The sequence below is a fragment of the Lepidochelys kempii genome, chromosome 2 (assembly GCF_965140265.1).
Source record: "Lepidochelys kempii isolate rLepKem1 chromosome 2, rLepKem1.hap2, whole genome shotgun sequence".
NCBI lineage: Eukaryota > Metazoa > Chordata > Testudines > Cheloniidae > Lepidochelys > Lepidochelys kempii.
Window position 1 is genome coordinate 244,887,817 of NC_133257.1, and position 15,682 is coordinate 244,903,498.

General features: G+C 40.7%; 1 protein-coding gene across 2 annotated transcripts; it reads left to right on the forward strand.

Annotated features, from left to right (window-relative positions):
* Window positions 1–4,795: 4,795 nt before the first annotated feature.
* On the forward strand, window positions 4,796–12,276 carry KLF6 (KLF transcription factor 6). Of its 2 annotated transcripts, none has more exons than XM_073334462.1 (4): window positions 4,796–5,326; window positions 8,210–8,783; window positions 10,974–11,097; window positions 11,373–12,276. In XM_073334462.1, the coding sequence occupies exons 1-4, from the start codon at window positions 5,225–5,227 to the stop codon at window positions 11,422–11,424; spliced, it is 852 nt and encodes a 283-aa protein (XP_073190563.1). In that variant the 5' UTR covers window positions 4,796–5,224; the 3' UTR covers window positions 11,425–12,276. The 2 variants fall into 2 exon arrangements, with proteins under 2 accessions (XP_073190563.1, XP_073190564.1); XM_073334463.1 differs by lacking the exon at window positions 4,796–5,326 and adding an exon at window positions 5,559–7,694.
* Window positions 12,277–15,682: the final 3,406 nt, after the last annotated feature.

Here is a 15,682-nt window from a genome sequence, read left to right on the forward strand (position 1 = left end):
GGTTTTTGAATGTTATCATTCTTGACGTCTGATTTGTGTCCATTTATTCTTTTACGTAGAGACTGTCCAGTGTGGCCAATGTACATGGCAGAGGGGCATTGCTGGCACGTGAAGGCATATATCACATTGGTCGATGGGCAGGTGAACAACTCTGCTAGTGTGGCTGATGTGATTAGGCCCTATGATGGTGTCCCCTGAATAGATATGTGGACACTATTTATGTATTCTAATATAGCATTCATGCTATCTGTGGTAGAATCACATTGCATGCTGGTTGTCAGTTTAGGGAATTACCACCCCTGCAGTAGGTCATACAAGTAAGTCATAGCTTTGCAACCAATTTTTACGTATTCCCAGTGAAATATCCATACATTTATCCTGATCAAACTACAATGTATTAACATACAACTGGATACAAAGAGGTTAGAAGAAATCGGCAGAAATTAAGTATTAAGTATCATCACCCCTAGCATTACATAGTGTACAAAGCGAGTAAATATGTTCTCTACAAACGTATGAACATACCGAGGACAGAACCGGGTGCTCTTCCTGTGTCATGCACAACCACCTGGAGAAACTGATTTGCAACTGCAGTACAAGATCGCAGAAAAATAATGCACACTCCCAACGAAGAAAAGTTTTCCAGGTACAAAACTTTATCATTCCTATATCTGATGTGTTTGATGGAGCAATACCACCAACAAAATTTAATTTTAAAATAAAGGTGAAGGCATATTAAGTCATGGGACAGAAACGGAATCAAACGCACAGAGCGTTTTTCTGCACGTGCTTAAAAGTCCCTCTCAGGTGAACTGTCAGTGCTGGCAGACCTATGGATTTTGTTCTGATTCAAAACTTTATCCACAGACATACCTACTTCACAGCTATTGTATGTCATTTTGAGCAAGGAACTGAAATTTGAAATAATTCTATATCTTTTAATATTCTTGATTACTCTTAGGAATGGAGCACACAGTAGTGGAGCACTGTGATATGCACTTTTGCACCACAAGAACACTCCTGTCCAGAACTATATGCAAATACTCAAACATGGACTTTCCATACTGCAGTAGTCACAGCCTGGAAAGTTATGCACTTGCCTAAGTCTGTGAGTTCAAGGATATACTTAGGAATGTTGAGCTCGCTGTTAGATCTTTGCCCCAGCTAAAAACAATGATGCGGTCCTGATCAATTTTTTCAGTGAGAATGTTTTTTTTCTTTCAAGTTTGTTTTTCAAGATAGGTTCACGTTTTGGACTCTACATTTTTATTATGTCCTTGTGATTTAAAAAACAAAACTCATATCTGAGCCTTTTTCACGGCAGTTGTAAGCATGAAGAAAGTGTTTTGCACCAAGTAGTAATAAAATTAAGTTACTTAAGATTCTTCCATCGTTCCACCCTCAAACACCTCCATTAGCTCTGCATTCATGTCAAGAATATGGCATGATTTCAAAACTACCATCATTTTTAGTCTCTTCCCTGGACTTCCTCACCGATTATCATAGACCTTGCCTCTCAGCTCCCGTCCCTGCTATCCCAACACTTGCTTCCATTCTCTTACTCCACCAAATCTAGCCACTGTTGGAACAAGAACCTTCTCCTCTACAGCTTCTGGTATTTGGAACAGTCTTAGTATATTGCTCCACCTCACTGACTCACTAGCTCACTACAATTCTCATTTAAAAATGTACTAAGTAAAATTCTGACTCCTACTGTTATCAATGGAGCCATGATTTCACCCACTCTTTCTATCCATTGTGTTTACGCTGTGTCTCCCTCTGCTATTTATGATTAAACTCTGTTAATAAAGTTGCAACCTGAAACCAAAATATTTAATGACAAACATGCCAATTTTTTGCAGGCATCTAATTTTTATAATGGCACAATAAAAGCCAACATTTTATTAAAGTGTAATTTAAGACAATTTTTACAGCAACACAGTTATGTCTGTGCTGTGCCTTTTTTTTTTTTTTCACTTCATGGCAGTAAACATAATACAGCTTGCACCAACTGCAGGTTTGCAGATGAAGTGCAAGCACATAAAACCTTTACTTGTCAGCTATAAATATTTTTAATAATAGATTTTTTTGCCCACTTTTTTTAAAGCACCTATCAATTTACCACTGCTCCCCCTAGCTGTGGGGCTCAGTTTGTATAAAAACAGCTAAATAAAATAAAGCTCCAATTCTGCCATGAGCAGTCCTCTACACCAAATTCCATTGAGTTCAATGAGGTTTCATGGGGGCACAGGTCTCTGTGACATTCAGCGACCAGAAATTTATCACGGTGCAAAGAGAGATTGGACATTCAAATGGAAAACAAGAATATCTAGTTATAATAGCTAATGCTAATAAATTTTGGAAGAGATACTAAACCTCATGCTTCAGGCATTAAACTAATCTTATTTAAGGGGCAGATTATCCAACATCCATTTAATGCAAGGTTTCTTGCTCTTTCTTCTGAAGCACCTGGCCATATCTAGTACCCATCACAGAGACAGGACTACATGATCTGGTCCAGGTCTGATCCAATATGGCACACTGGCTATGTATTCATCTGAAGCACACAGGAGAATCAGAGCTTAACGGTCCACAAACACAGCAGCCTTCACTTAGATGATGATAGGATTCTTTTGTATTCACTTAATTTCCCTGAACACATAATAATACCTTAGTTTACTCTAAATATTCTTTGTTTTCCTCAAGAAAAAAAAAACATTCTGATTATTTCAAGATCACCATTTGGCAATTTTTATTTTTCTGGGATCACCAGACTGCTGGTTTATAAAGGGCCTAATTGCTGGGAGGTTTTTTGAATTGTGGCTCTTTTGTACCTGAAGATCACTTGATCACCAGAAGAAGGAGAAAGAAACCTCAGAAACTTAAGTGCACATGTACAGGTAACTAGCCTGGCCACCAGTTCATGCAAAGTTGGTGGGGAAATATTTGTTTTGACAAAAATGATATAATCTCCAATCTATCATGATAGGAACATCAGTGGAAATAAGCCATTTAATTTTAGGAAAAAAGACACTGGAAGTGCTCATCACAAGCTTTGGACATCCTTTTAAAGTTTAACATCCACATTTTTAAAAACACACATCAAGTCATTTAAAATAACTGCCACTGCACCCCCAATCATAACAAAATCTGGGCCTAAAAACAAAGTTGTCCCATGCCAATAACTATCATCCCCGCTCCCAAATATTACAGAAAAGAGATGGATTTAGCACCCTGTGCAGAAAGCTAACATATCCAGGCTGAGGCAGAGCAAGATGGAAGCATGTTCCATGGACAACGGGCCCTTTCTGCAGAAAGGCCTGCCAGCAGCTCCGGCAGTTATATTCTGAAGGTAGGGTCGCAAATTTTGGTTGAACGCATTCCTGGAGGTTTCATTGCACAACATACTCTGTAATTAGCTTAGTCTTTAATTCCTGGAAACTCCAGGACAATCCTGGAAGGGTGGCGACCCTGACCAAAGGAGCACCAATGCAATTACAGCAGCATGGCACCAGGGTTGGGAGGGGAATCTTCCAGAGCAACTGCCAGTGCTGATGACAGCTGAGACATTTCTTCAAGCCCCAGCTCCTGGTGTCAAGTGATTTCCTGAGGCTCTCATGTTTCATTTCACTTTTTCTTTGTAATGGGTCAAGTCTTCAAGAGAAAAGCTTGAATACATGACCCAGGTGCAGCCTAAAGGCTCAGAAACCGGAGGCAAATAAAAGGAGCCTAACGTTTATTTTAAAACCTCATGGTTTTAGGGCCCTGCCTTAGCATTTCCTAGCCCGTGGTGCAGCACTAGGTCTTTCAGGTGATCTGCCCCAACCCATTTAAGCCTTTAATCATCAAGGACCAACACCTGGGACTACCCACCCCACAAGGCCACCCCACAGCAGCGGCTTTAGGGGCTGCAAGCCCTCCCCACACTAGGCCAGGCAAAGGGGGGGGGGGAAGCCGCACCAGGGCTTGCAATAGGCACAGCGGGCAGCTAAGAACCCCTCAGGTGATAGCTAGGAAGCCCCCCTGTGAAGGGAAAATAACCCAACCAGGGCTCCGCTGGCGGAACAGTAACGCCAGGGGCGGGATGCTGCTGCCCAGGGGGCTGCACCCCGCCAGGCACGGCCGCCCGCGGGGGGCGCTAGAGAGCCAGCCCCCAGGCTGGGACAGGCGGAGCAGCCGCACCGCTGCCCAGGGGCTGTTTTGCAGCGTCCATACAGCCTGGGGACCCCCCCCCCCCCCGCAGCGCGGGGTCTCACACGTGGTGGGGGCTGCGCTCTTCCCCCCCCGCCCCCGCCCCCACCCCCACCCCCATGCACGCTAGCGGCGGAGCGTCCCTGACACTCAGGGCTCGGTCCACACGCAGGCGGCCATCGCTGGCGGCAGCTCCCCACAGGCGGCTCTCCCTGCGCGGCTCAGCAGCGCCCCTAGCACCCGTCCGCGGCACGAGCCTTTCCTCCCCGCCCCCACCCGAGCAGCCCCAGCAAAACACTCCAGCTTCGTGTTCTCTCCCCAGCCCCGCACCTTCTGCTTTATATACCCTGCTAAAAATAGCCTGCCGCTTAGCCCACCAATCAGGACTGAGCGAATTTCGAATCGCGCCAATAGCATGAGCCGTCACGGAGAGGCTTGGTCACGCCAGGAGGGGCCGAGATGCCTCCTGCAAGGCGATTGGGCTGATCTGACATCATTGCAACGCCGTGTAACGAGTTGTTGGAAGAGATTGGGCAGTGCTCCGAGCCGGCGTAATAGGATCACGAGGGGGGGGAGGGAGGAGGGGAGAGGGAGGGGGAAAGAGGAGCGAGGAGGCGGAGGCTGTAGCTGTGACTGTGGCCAAGGAGAGCTTAGAACAGGGAAGTTTTGCAGGGGGTTACATTTGCAGTCAGCTCAGTGTTTGCAAATATTGTGCAGGCTCCTGAGCGAGTGTCCTCTGCGAACCACTGGAGAGGAGAGCAGCGGCAGGATTTGGAGACTTTGTTAATTGCTGTGCAATTACATTTTGCATGAAACTTCGCTTTTTTTTTTCGTTCCCAAGCTCTAAAAGGAATTAATATTTGTTTTTGCATTTTTTTTCTTCTCTGGAGTAAAGGGGGGGTTTGGAAGCAGACTGTATATTGAGACACCCCCCCCCCACACACACACACACACACACACACATCTCCTCTACCCATAGAGGAGGCATCTGTGTTTTTGTAACCAGAATTGACTTTGTTGTTGCAATTTAGACATGGATGTTCTCCCAATGTGCAGCATATTCCAGGAACTCCAGATTGTGCACGACACTGGTTACTTCTCAGCTTTACCATCTCTGGAGGAATATTGGCAACAGGTAAACGAGGATGGTGTTGTTGTTGTTTGTTTGTTAAGCCACATTAAAGGATGAGTAGATCAAAATGCCAAAGTGTCATCCGGGCATTTGGGGAGAATGTAATAGAGATATTAACAAAAGTTTTGAAGCAGGTGTTTTGATAATTATTTTTTTTTAATTTTGAGGGTTTTTAAAATAAATGTATTTCTCAGTACAACTGAGTTTCTCTTTTTTAATGCATTCCCCATTATGAAAGGAATTGTCAGTTGAGAAAAGAGAGGCCGATGTGTTTGAATGCGTTTTCTGGGTTGGTTGTTTTTTTTTTTTTTTTGTTGTTGTCGTTTTGGCTCATCAAAAACAGCAACGACCAGAGTGAAATCCAAACTTCTGAGCTTTGCTTTCGCGTGATCCAGTGCAGTCCCTCACGAAAGTTTTATGCCTGTATCAGGTCCAAACTCTACAGCTGGATCTTGTCATCTGAACTCCCCTCCCCCTTATTTGCCAAGAGTTGTTTTTCGCCCCATGGTGTATGGTGTGTTTTGGAGGTTTTGTTTTGTTTTGGTAGGGGGGACGGGACAACTAGTTTTTGAAGACGTTGCTAATGTAAAGGATTCGCGAAGCTCTCAATCCCTGTTTACCTGTGCCCTGGTTGTTGATTAGCAAAAAAAAAAAAAATTTTAATTTTTGCACAACCAGTGAGTTGTCAGTCATATGACAGCGATCCTGTTTTGCTAATTGCCTCGAGTCTTAGTTTGGGAGGAAGAAGAACTGGGGCTTCTTGCCTTTAATGGACATGTCCCCCCGTCCCAGTAATTGGATTGCCTGAAATGAGATTGCCTTTGACATTTTTTGCATTGTCTTGCTTTTTATTGGAGGGGAGGGGGTTGTTTACTATGCTCCCTGCGGTGATGTTTGCTTTTAACAAATAAAATTACCAGATCAAATACTGCTTGTTTGTATGAAAGACAAGAAACGCTTCAGGAAGGTTGAAATCCAGAGTGTTACAACCGTCACATGCCTACTAATTGTATGCAATTCCTGTCCGCCACCCCCACTCCCCCCAAAGAGGCAGCTTCAATAGTACGTGATTGAAATTGATCTCAGTAGTTTCCTTCAAGCATTTGGGATTTTGGCAAAGAGCCAGAACTGGTTCCCAGTAGCCTTCAGAGGCATTTAAATTCATAGAGAGCTTCATTTTGGTCCCCATTACTAATCTACGTAATGAGAAATTTAAATTAGCCAGTAAAATATTAGTTTAACAAGAATTTAATAAATGCTCTTTCGTGTTTCCTTGGAGGATCAATACTTTGTTATGCTGTGTCTTAATGCTTTTTTAAAATGTGCGCTGCAAAACTGTTGTCTAGTGATAGGCAAAGACATAAATATTGATTGTGTGTGGCTTTTTCTTTCTCTTTCCTTCCATTTTTGACCACGCTATCGGCTTGATCATGACATGCAACCCAGTTCAGCTGAGTGATGTTGGTGAGGGACCTCCATACCATAACAGAACGTCCTTAGGTGGAGAGTTGGAGGGGTAAAAATGTAGCATTTTGGATTGTCTGTGCTTGCAAGATTGTTTTGGGAGGGATAATCTTGATTAAAAAAGTGCAGTTTTGAACAGAAACTTAGTAAGCAGGAACTGTCAGTAAGGGTAAATCCACTATGTAGTACTTCCACACAAATAACTAACTTATAGTGGAAAACAAAAAACCTTGGGCACAAAATTTCCTACCACTTTCTTCCCCTCGGGATAGTTAGAAAGTTTGAAATTGTAAAGAGAGAATGCTGATGGCTGCAGTTTAAATCACTTGGAAGATTCTCTCCCCCCCCCCTTTTTTTTTTTTTGGTGGGCTAATTACATGTCCCATTGCATGTATATTTGAACAGAGTACTTTCTTGGCTGATGGTCAGAATTTTAAAAGGAAGTCTCTTTTGGCATTATGTGAAAGAAATAGAGATGACTCATACAGTTGCACTCTTGGCCAGTAGATAAAGTTCTTGTTCATTGTGGGACTCCCAGCAGGACTTTAGAGTAATTTCCCTTTCTCCTTTACAATAGCACATTACTATTCTGGAACTTTTCCCCCTCCTTCTGTTATTGAAGTTCCTTATGTTATTCGGACCACTAATAGGAAGCAGCTAAAGTTATGTGGTGTGCACTTGGAATTGACATTCTTTGAAAGTCTAGTAGGTCGAGTTCTCACACACAGGAAATGGGTGGTTATCTGCAGTTCCATTGATGTCCCCTGAATACGGATTGTCTGCTACTTGCAGCCATACTAGAATGTGGCTTTGTTTTGTGACACAGCACTTAGGTTTTTAACTGCATGTCAGAGCATACAGTTATATGCAGCTTTGTAGCTGTGCTTGGTCCCAGGATATTAGAGAGGTAAGTTTGGTCACTCTAGCCTTGTGTTTGTGTGAGAGTGATACAAAATGACTTGAAAAAATGAATAAAAGCCCATTAGAAAGTGTAAAGAAGCCTGATTAAAATGTGCTACATTTTATATTGATTTCAATACTAGCCTTCTTAAAATATGAATTTTGTGATGGGGATTACTTGTGGCACCTTAGAGACTAACCAATTTATTTGAGCATAAGCTTTCGTGAGCTACAGCTCACTTCATCGGATTTTACTGACTCATTAGAACACTATTTGGAAAATGTTGAGTGACTTACACCTTTTCCTTAGTGTTTGCACTCTTGCCCAGTTCTTGAAAACTTCAGTTACTTTTACTGCAACAATCACCTGGTTATGGCTGGAATCTCCTCTAATTTGTAAGGCACCTATCAATTTCAAATACCCCACTTTGTTGCATACTGTTTGAAATTTAAAGCTCAACTCTCCTTTTTTAAAACCATTTTGTAAAATCTTTTTCTTTTTCTTTTTCTTTTTTTTTGTAGACCTGTTTAGAGCTGGAACGATATCTTCAAAGTGAACCCTGCTACGTATCTGCATCTGAAATTAAATTTGATAGCCAAGAGGATCTCTGGACCAAAATTATTCTGGCACGTGAGAAAAAGGAGGAATCTGAACTGAAGAGTACATGTATTTCAAAAGAGGACAGTCCTAGTAGCCAGAACTTAGAGACCAACAGTTTGAATTCTGATGTAAGCAGTGAGTCTTCAGACAGCTCTGAGGAACTTTCACCTACTACTAAGTTTACCTCTGATCCTATAAGTGATGTTTTAGCCAATTCAGGAAACTTAAGTTCATCTGTCACTTCTACTCCCCCTTCTTCTCCTGAGTTGAGCAAGGAAACTTCCTCTCAGCTATGGAATTGTGTGCCCGGTGAATTGCATTCACCAGGTAAAATTCGTACCGGTACCATTGGAAAGACTGCAGAAAAGGGTACCCCAGTCAATGGCGACGCTTCACCGGACGGCCGGAGGCGTGTCCACAGGTGTCACTTCAATGGTTGCAGGAAAGTTTACACCAAAAGTTCACATCTGAAAGCACATCAGCGCACTCATACAGGTTAGTAACCTTGTATCTGTTAGGAGTTGGAGACTACTGTAGGGAATACCCCGATGGCAGTGTTGTCATAACATTACATAATCACTGGGTGAAAGCCCAAGGTTGGGAAGATGATTCAGTTATACCAGAGGTTTACCAGAATGAAAGACCTCACTTCCTCATTCTTTTCATAAGCTGAGTTGAAGCCTCTTGAGTACAAAGATACTTGGGTGTAGTCTGCAAAAAGAAAAGGAGTACTTGTGGCACCTTAGAGACTAACCAATTTATTTGAGCATAAGCTTTCGTGAGCTTCAGCTCACTTCATCGGATGTAGACTGGTCTTCTGTCACAGATGAATGGTTTCCATTTGCTAATTAGATAGTGCTGAAAAAGTTGCAGAATTATTTAATCTTTGAAAAACTCCTTAAGTAAATTAGACAACAGATCTACTTTGCTGACAATTTTAAAAACAAAAGTAAATTTGAGACTTTCTCACAAAAGTAGGGATTTCACATAATATAACTGGAAGTGGGGGTAGATGCTTTCATAGGAAGAAGTGTTACTGGACTCTTCTTCACCAAGGTCTATTAAGTTAATACAGGCAAGGCCTGTGGCTGTTAAGTATAACTGCAAATGTGCACTGGTTGCATAATATTAAAAAATACTTTTATGTGCCGTAGTCTAAGCAAAAATCTTAGAAGACCACACAATGTACCAGTCCTTCTGACATAAAACCAGATTGGATTTAGCAATATGTATCACTTATTTCATGGTTTCACTTTTTTAAAAAAACAACACTATAGCATTTTATTACTCTGAAACATAATTTTAAAAAATCAATATATGAGATTGTCATGAAAGAGAGTAAAGTGGATAGGCATTCCAGGGCCTGCATTTTTTTTTTTTTTATGGTGGTAGTAGCTGGCACAGTTTTTGTTGTTGGTTTTTTAAGCATTAATATTCTACAGCCCTTGATGTCTGGAGTTAGAGATGTAGAACAACTGGTTGGCTCACCAGTCACTGCTTAAGGAAAGGAGCAATGTTCTGCGTCCTTAGTGTGCCAGTCAAGGGTTATTCTCCAGAAATGGCAAATGTTTTTCATGAGGTGAGAGAGAAGGGAGGAATGCAAAAGGAAGGACATTACTCTGATCCTCCAGCTCAGCATTCCTAATTTTTTTCCATTTGTGGAAGTCATTTAGCTGACTCATATGCTCACATTCTGGTGTGGAAGTGAAATGAAACAAGGCACTTTCAAAAAAAAAAAAAAAAAAAAAGGAAAGAACAATTTCCACTGAAGTTCTTGCTTCTGAACAGACTGTAAATAACTGATAGCTACATAATTGTGGCAGAACTGTTGCCGTGGTTGTTTCGTGACTGGGACTATTTCTATGAACTGCTGGTAGTATTTCCCTCAAATGTTAACTGAAATCAGCAGCGTTCAAACTGGTAATTGTGATTTTTTTTTTTTCCTTTCTCTTCATCTAGTATATCTGGGTCAGCATGAAAAGGTTCCATTTTGTGCAGATAATCTGTGGGACAGTGGACTTTGAAGCAGTACAGTAATCTAATTATATCAGGTTTCAGAGTAGCAGCTGTGTTAGTCTGTATTCGCAAAAAGAAAAGGAGTACTTGTGGCACCTTAGAGACTAACCAATTTATTTGAACATAAGCTTTCGTGAGCTACAGCTCACTTCATCGGATGCATTTAGTGGCAATGCAATGAATGCATCCGATGAAGTGAGCTGTAGCTCAAGAAAGCTTATGCTCAAATAAATTGGGTAGTCTCTAAGGTGCCACAAGTACTCATTTTCTTTTTGCTAATTATATCAGTGAATCAAAACATTTCTGGGCCAGATTCTGCCATCCTGGCTCATCTTGACATGAAGTTAAGGGGACTACTCGTGGAGTAAGGTACTACTCTAGATGAACAAGGGTGATAGTTTCTGGCCCTTAACTAGCTTTCTTTGGTTCCTATTCAATAGGTATTTATTAACATCTTTCAATTAGGGTGCCTTTTGTTTTAAACATGGTGATGTTACAGCTAAGTAAGAATCTTAATGATTCTTCAAGCTTCTGTCACCTACATTCTCAAAAACACTGAACTGTTCTGATTGAAAATGGGTATCCTTGTTTTTATATATAAAATTAATGAGACAATATTCATTGTTTGAGTGAAGTCATGGTTAATCTCCTAATATGCTTTATTTATAGGAGAAAAGCCTTACAGATGTTCATGGGAAGGGTGTGAGTGGCGTTTTGCAAGAAGTGATGAGTTAACCAGACACTTCAGAAAGCACACTGGTGCCAAGCCTTTTAAATGTAGTCACTGTGACAGGTATGTGAATTAAATTGCGCTTTTTTTAAACAAAGTTATTTATAATGCTTGGTGAAAAGCAGGTCTAGGTGATATTTTTTGTTATAGAAGATTCATTCATAAAGAAACTTATGAACAAAATGCTTCAGTGAAAACTAATTCTGTTCTCTTTTGAGGGACTATTACATTTTCACAATGAAAAACATCCTGTTGCATTAATGACCTGGAATGTAGCTTGAGTAATGCACATTAATGAAAATGGAATAATGTGAAACCCAACTTTCCTTCCTTTGCAGGTGTTTTTCCAGGTCTGACCATCTGGCCCTTCACATGAAGCGACACCTCTGAATGGGTCAAGAGGTGAATCCTGTGGGCTAAGCGGCTTCAAGGCTGAACAGCCTTGAAAGGAGGGATGCGTGTTCCAGCCAAAGCATGCCATTTTGCACCCTACCCAGTTGCCTCCAGGACCTCTCTTTCTTGAAGGTCTTTTGAGGGCTAATAAGTCACGTAAGAAACGGCATGGCAACCGTGGTGCGTGATGTTTGGGGTTTCCTGGACTCATACACTGGTACCTAACCTTCTGAGTGGCTCCTAAGCCTTTGCCGTGAGCATGTGCACTGAGAATGTTAATGATTGGGTGACTGTTTGTTACTGAGGATCTATTGATGACTGTATGCCGAGGCCCCTTTTTTTCTTGTGGTTGTTTTATAACTGTAAGAGAAAAAAAGTAGTCTGAATGGTTTGTATGTGAGGGATATCCTGCAAGAGGGGACGACCACCAATCATTGCCAAGGGGTGGGGGGAGGGGTGTCTGCACCTTTTAGAGGGGAAAAATGGAAAGGAGAAGGAAAAGACACACACAAAAAAAAAAAGTCAGGACGCCAGAGTGGAGATGGGGGAGCCCCCCCTTCCTGTATGAGAGGAGCTTTAGGTGTCTGATGCAGCTATTAAACGTGCAATGTGTCAAGTAGCTTGTTTTACTTGCTACAGAGCTCATTTGTAATCCATTGTATAAGCTGTGTATTTACAAATATAACACAACTATAACTTTTCATTATAATACAGAGGTTATTGCATGGTTCTGGGGAACTATATGCTTTTCCATTCTTTAATCAGGACTGCAGTTTTGATTCCAGTTAAGAGCAGCTAAAATACAATTGGTCTAATGTTACATAATGTATGGAACCTGAATAATTTTTTTGGTTGGGTGGATAAAACCACTATAGGTTAGAAACTGATTTTTCTCATGCAGCTAATTTTTCTCTTATTTATGCCTTGAGGACTAATTTCTGGTTTTCTAGCTGTTTAATGCACTGTTGACCTTAATAATGGTGCCTTATGCAAGTGACCTTCTCTTGCAGGGGGTCTTATACAGGGGTATGGGTGATGCATGCTTTATTAAGGCTCCTTTTTCACCTGGCATTGTACTGTATCAAATGTATAATGAGGGGGGGTGGGAGGGGACGGGAAAAGGCTACTTCCAGGGTCCTCCTTCACAAAGACAAATATAGAGAAAAGTCCTTCATGTCAGTACAGTATTTGTTTAACTTAGACAATTTGACTGTGTTACAGTATAATGCATACAGCAATTGAATACCTGACCAGTTCTGCCACCTTGAGACTTTTTTTATATTGACCTTGCACAACGATTGTGTATATACACACCCCAGCTGTACTTAATATGTAACAGTTTCATGCATATTAAAGATACAGAAGTATTAAAAGATGTATTTGCTTAAAAGGCACAAGTTTCACATCTATATATCTAGCTATCTGTTAGTAATACAGAAAGAAACTATAATACTTTTTTAAAGTGGGCAGAAAAATTCTTGTGTGTGTATATTTGTGTGTACAGTCTGTGTATGTGTGTATATATAGATAATATATAAATATTTTTAAAGGAAAAAAATTGGAACGTGTAGCTAGAAAATACAACAGCCTGTGAAGATTCCCCCCCGCCCCCCGGGCTGTAAAGGAGGCAAAGAAATGAAAGATACAGCTATTAAAATCTAGCGTTTTTAGAGGCTTTACCTTTAGCATAACAGTTTACGAAAGGCTTTGTTGGCATTGAGTCCTCCTCAGACTGCTGACTGGCTTATGTAGTTATTGGCTTATCTGGAATAGCATATCTGTGGCCATTAAAATGGCACGGACTGAATATTCGCACACTAAAAGAATGCTAGCTGGGTTCAGATGACATAAACTCAGATTTTTGGCCTTCCAGTTTATTGGAGGATCTGAAAGGGAGCTAGTTACTGCAGGGGTTGAATTTTAATTTTTAAATAGTTCTGCTAAAATGAAGACATAAGGCTCTTTTCTCCCAGATTAGAAATAGTTTGTCCCAAAGTAGTAAACCTTTTTTTAAAAACAAGCTCACCATCACACTGATGCAGTTAACCATGTAATTTTGGAAGGGGTGTGGGGGGGCGTCTTGCTTACTATGCTACTATTTTGGCAGAACTTCCAGGAAATGAGTGTGTAGATAAGTGGTTTAAAAAAGAAAAGTATATGCAAATTATCTGGTTCTAAGGAACACACAGGCCTAAATTCTCATTTCATTTTTGTATTAAAATGCCTGAAAATGCACTTTTTTTTTTCTTTTTGGCAAAAACAAAACAACAAAAATCCCAGAAAATGGATTTACTCTTCTGTTTTTTAAAAAAAAAAATCCTTGTTTGCAGTGCTCTATGCTTAGCCATAATAATTCTGATAAACAAGAAGGTATATAAAAGTTTAAAAAAACAAACAAAAAACAACACTTGCACTGGCTTGTCTCAATTGTGAAATACCATCAGACTTGTTTGGATGGGGTGGGGCTTTGTGCCATATGTCAAATGCCTGTAGTTTTTCCAAATAAGCAAGTACATTCTGTTCAGGTGATAACTGAGCCTCAATCAAGCTGAATAAATAAAAATAAAAAAAATATTGCTTGAAATTTAAGACAAAAAACGTTTCTATTAGTGAAATTTCTTTTTTTGTTTTTGAAGCACCCTGTTATCTAAAGAATCTCTTTGTAAGATTTTTGTAAAAATGTTTTGTTTTACAAGATTTTATTTGAAATTGTTTTTTGCAAGATTGTTATATTTCTGTATGAATGTATTTTTTATTGGAATAACATAAAAAAGAAATTCTTATCAGCAGCACTTGTCTCGTTCTCTTTTTCTCTGATCTAAAGATAATCATACAATGAAAAAAGGTATTACATTAACCTATACGCTTCCCCTTGGGTCTGCTATTCTTGGGTACCTATGCCTTAGAGTCACATCATCCTATATTAGAAAGCAGGCAGAAGAACCTTGTTCAGCTCACAACCAGAAATTATTACATACCTTTTATTGTTAAGTCCAGCAAAAATATATGCTTTGACCATATTTGGGAAAACTCTATATTCTTCCCTCTGAATGGAAGGATTGGAGTAACTTGCTTAGGGTGCAGAACTTGTATGCATTTTACTCCTGTACTGTTGATAGAATACAAGAGAGCTCTATCACCTTCAGTTTTGTTGAGTGAACACACACAATTACAGGCTCTGCTGTGTAAGATAGGATAGAGTAGTGGGGACCTGATGATGAGATGGAACAATCTGTGGGATGAACTCGGTGAAGGGAAGTGAACAAAGTTTTCCTTTCTCCTAGCCCTGTCCCATAGGTTTATTTGCTGTAGTGGTGGTTTGGCCCATGTGTCAGTGATCTTCAATCAATGAGACTTTTTATCTTTTCTATCAGCTCCAGCCTTTCAAATGAATGGCTCTTTAGAACATGTGAAACATGTACACTTGCTTTGGATACATACATCAAAATGAACTGTGCATGTCAACATGTGACCTCCACTTCACCAATTATTTTTTAATTGCTTAAACATAGAGTAAAACAAAGCAGGAAAAATTGCAAGGGTATGTGGGATGGAACTGACTAAGTGCAGCCCAAACTGTCTGAATGTTTCTTACTTTTAGATTAGACATGGACTAAAACGCATACTGAGGAGAACTAGTAATTGCATATTGTGGGTACAATAAGCCAAGGATGAGGTTAGGGTGTCCAGGCACACACACGGGACCCCACGCCAGTCCCAAACAGGCTGATACATAGCAATGGGTTTAGAAATAGACCTGAGAAGAGGTAGGAGATACCCCAATGGCAACTAGACCAATTTATGGCCTGAAATAGTGAAATAGAGTATGTAGGGGCTGATGGTATTGGAATAATGAATTCCACCCCCACTACATCTGTTTAGTGCCTTAAACAAATCCTGGTTGCTTAGGCTTTATGGAGGCTGGATTCATTTTACCATATATTTTGTGAATGATCCTACAGAGAAAAAGGATTGTGAGGACTTGAGAGCTGGCTTCGGGAGCTAGCTCTGACCCATGCTTTCAGTGTTCTTGGGCAAATCACGTACTCTTTTTTTTTGTTTTTAAGAATTTCCTTTCTCTCACCCTTGGTGTCCTGTCTATTTAGATCATAAAATCTTCAGGTCTGGGGTTGTCTCTGTGTTTGTACAGCATCTATCACAATGGGGTCCTGATCTCAACTGGGGCTCCCAGGTGCTACTGCAATATTGTGCTCATGTAGGGATTATGGAATTTCAAACTCTCCAGTATGCAGTA

Coding starts and splice junctions, on each gene's coding strand:
- KLF6 (XM_073334462.1), top strand. CDS start 5,225: ATGGATGTTCTCCCAATGTGCAGCATATTCCAGGAACTCCAGATTGTG. Junction 8,784..10,973: donor ACATCAGCGCACTCATACAG/GTTAGTAACCTT, acceptor CTTTATTTATAG/GAGAAAAGCCTTACAGATGT. Junction 11,098..11,372: donor AAATGTAGTCACTGTGACAG/GTATGTGAATTA, acceptor CTTCCTTTGCAG/GTGTTTTTCCAGGTCTGACC.